This window comes from Acanthisitta chloris, unplaced genomic scaffold (assembly GCF_000695815.1).
Source record: "Acanthisitta chloris isolate BGI_N310 unplaced genomic scaffold, ASM69581v1 scaffold34471, whole genome shotgun sequence".
Lineage (NCBI taxonomy): Eukaryota > Metazoa > Chordata > Aves > Passeriformes > Acanthisittidae > Acanthisitta > Acanthisitta chloris.
In genome coordinates this window covers 1-3,290 of record NW_008658264.1, presented here as the reverse complement: position 1 = coordinate 3,290, position 3,290 = coordinate 1, and the positions used below count along the sequence as shown (strand labels likewise).

At 61.4% G+C, this 3,290-nt stretch overlaps 1 protein-coding gene across 1 annotated transcript in view; it reads right to left on the bottom strand.

The window, feature by feature from the left end:
* The window catches only part of LOC103812036 (alpha-mannosidase 2x-like), a 7,464-nt gene extending 4,228 nt beyond the window's left edge, over positions 1-3,236 (bottom strand). The window contains 9 exon segments of the mRNA XM_009085041.1: positions 45-247; positions 389-566; positions 647-833; positions 1,120-1,293; positions 1,443-1,570; positions 2,221-2,392; positions 2,476-2,620; positions 2,727-2,981; positions 3,105-3,236. Coding sequence (XP_009083289.1) covers positions 45-247; positions 389-566; positions 647-833; positions 1,120-1,293; positions 1,443-1,570; positions 2,221-2,392; positions 2,476-2,620; positions 2,727-2,981; positions 3,105-3,236 — 1,574 coding nt within the window.
* Between the last annotated feature and the right edge of the window lie 54 nt (positions 3,237-3,290).

Below are 3,290 nucleotides of genomic sequence, written 5' to 3'. Positions count from 1 at the left end.
CACACACCCACCCTGCCCTGCAGGCCCAGCACACTGCCCCTCACCGGAGATGGGCCTCCAGCACTCGGTCCAGGCTCTTGTAGAACGGCCGAGAGGTGAAGTATCCTGTCCAGTAGTGATCCTCCCGGTCCGCGTAGGAGAAGAAATCCCCTGTCAGCACTGGGAACCCCGGTGGCCTCATCCCTGGCACAATGCCCACCTTCTTGTACAGGGCATCAAAGTAGTCAGAGAGTGTCCCAAACTGTGCCTGCAGGACAGCACACACAGCCCTGAGCTGGGGCTCAGGCAGTGGGGGCTCTCAGCACCCCTCCCAGCACTGCCCACCCTCCATCTGCACTCCGCGGTGGCCTCCTGCTCCTCCCAGTCCCCTGGAGTTCCCCACACACACCTGGACATGGAGGTCAGGCCGGGAGTTGAGGAAGTCGAAGATGCGCTGGTAGTTGAGGAACTGAGCATCCCACTCCTGTGGCTTGTCATAGCGGAAGTCGTCTCCCAGGGGCACCAGCAGCACCTTGCTGCGGTACAGCTTGGACTTCTTGCGGTACTGGTCCAGCAGCAGCTGTGCTCTGCAAGGGTCAGGGCGTGAGGTTGGTCCCAGGCAGGCCGTAGGGCTGGGAGTCGCATGGCCCTGCCCTGCCGCACTCACCTCTCAGCCACGTTGGCATCAGTGATGGCGCGGGGAGGCACCTTCCAGGGACAGTTGATCCGGCCCCCAGGCAGGCGCTTGAAGTCAAACTGGCAGCAGATCTTGGGGTCTGGCCCACAGGTGTGTGGCACGTCATAGCTGTAGAAGGGCATCATGTGGCAGAAGATGTCGGTGCTGCTGTCTGGATCTACAGGACCAAGGACAGGTGAGCACCAACAATGACTCTCCCTTGCCTCTTCCCAAGCAGGAGGACCCGAGGATGGCTGACAGATCAGAGCAGAGCCAGGAGCCCAGAGTGCACAACAGCCTCCCCTGGCATGCTGGGCATGAGGACTAGATGGGGAGTCACCCTGGGGCTGTTCCAGGAGGCGGAGCTATCCCCTTCCAGCGTTTAGGGAAGTGGTTGGTATCCATTCCCTGCTGCCACCCACCCCACAGGTCCCCTCTCTGGTCCACTCCCTGCAGCCCCTCACCCCATGTCTGTCTCCACATGAACTCCAGGTTCTGAGTGGCAGCAAAGTGCTTCTTGATGGCATAGTGCACACGCTGGATGAGCATGGCTGTCAGGTTGGAGCGCTTCAGCAAGTAGGCCATGGTGGAGCTGTATCCAAAGGGGTCCACCGCCCAGCCTGACCGTGGCGTCACACCTGGGGGCACAGAGACCCATCAGCCCTGCACCAGGCTGGCAACACCTCCTGTCAAGAGGATCTTGCCAGGCCCAGGGTGCCCACAGCACATTAGGAAGGCTCCCAGCCGGCACTGTGCCCCTTCTGCCCAGCACCTGCCCCACTCTCACCGATGTTCTTCTCCAGCCACTGGTGCCCCTCGATCAGCTGGTCAATCATGGCAAAGTAGTGGGAATTAGCCTCGTCAGGCATCACCCAGCCACCCGTCACCATCTCCAGCTGCCCATTGCCCACCAGCCTGCGAGGGGGACACCCAAGATGTGACCAGAGCCCTGCATGAGCCACGTGTCCACGGCAGAGTGTCCCTGCCTTGAGCCCCCTGGGTACCACCTGCAGGCCCTGCAGCCACCACTGCCATTCCCCACTGCCCATGCTGTCCCCTCAGAGACAGACTTCCCTCCACAGCCCAACACCATCCAAGGCTCCTGCCAGAGCCCATTTCCCATAAAGGACAACACCCTCTGCTGTGTTCTCCATTCCCAGCCCTCCCAGGGTGGTGGGAGGACAAGGGGACCCTGTCCCACCACACAATCCTGCTCTCCAGGTCTCCCACCCCACTGAGTGCTCTGGGCCTTGCACACATTTTCCAGTCCCATGAACACAGGGAGCAGTGCAGGGCAAGACCTGCCTCCCCCAGCCCCTCAGCCCCCACTGCAGAGACCCCAGTGCTGGCAGCATACAGCTCTCACCCCACACTGCAGTAGCTCTGATGTTCAGTGGCACTGGGAGATTGCTGGCAGTGCCAGGGCACTCCACAGTGAGAGGCCCATGGCCACTGCGCTGCAGCTACAGGAGCCTTCCTGCCCCCATGGTCCTTCCCTCACACCCTCTGTGCTTCCAGCCTGCCTGTGGGCCAGGTGGGCAGCGGGGCCAGGTGGGCAGCCCTACCTGCGCACTGTAGCCCGCTTCTGGGCACTGATGTTGTCCCACCACTTGGAAAAGAAGGAGATCTCGGACCAGATGAAACGCCGGCGCGGGTCCTCCTGCATCTTCAGCACCATGCTGTTGAGGATGTGCTGTGTCTGGTCGTAGTAGTACTTGTCAAAGGTCTTGATCCAGCCTGGCAGCACAGGTGGGGGTCACTGCAGGGAGCCCAGCCCTTCCATGGGGCTGAGCCAGCCCTTCCACTCCCCTGCTGCTCACCTGGGTCATTGTGGGAATGGGGCACCACAAACACCTGCAGAGGCTCCGTGTCCCACTCATTGGGCTCATAGGTGATGTCAAAGCCCTGTTTCCAGACACCACCATCCTGGTTGTCAAAGGGCAGCAGGGAGTACACAGCCAGCATCTGTGGGTGGGAGACAGGGCTGAGAGACCCCCAAAAGCATTGAGCCAGGACCCCACAGATGCCCAGGTATGGTGCCCTTATGCTGGCAGAGCCACCAGCCCCCCACCTGCAGGTCTGGGCTGTGTCTCTTGTCCCCCAGGGCAAAGTGGCAGTCCTGTGGGGACACGGAGAGGAAACTTGGGAGACTCTCAGGGGGCAGCACCCAGGAGCCGTTCGGGGGGTGATGGGGCAATGCTGGCTGCCCCTCCGCGTGCGCTGTTAGCTCCAGCACTGAGTCCTTGATGTGGCTGATGATCTCATGGTTCTCCTCCAACAGCTGCTCCAGCTGCTCGATGCGGTTCTGCAGCACCGAGATCTGGCTCTGGGGGGGACAGAGGCCACGGTGAGGAGCAGGAGGGGACCCACAGCTTTGAGTCCATGAATTTCCCTAGCCGAATGTCCCTGTTTGCCATCCCCAGATCCCATTTACCCACCCCAGACTCACTCTGGGGAAGTTGCCCCCACTCTGGTGTCGCGCAGGATCATGCTGTACCCGGTCCAGCATCAAGTAGAGGGAGAAGACAGCCACGCAGAAGATGGCAGCTCCACACACTGTCACCTGCTTCTTCAGCTTCATCCCGGAGGGATGCAGGGACTCACCTGCGCCGGGATACAGAGGGGGGCAGACAGC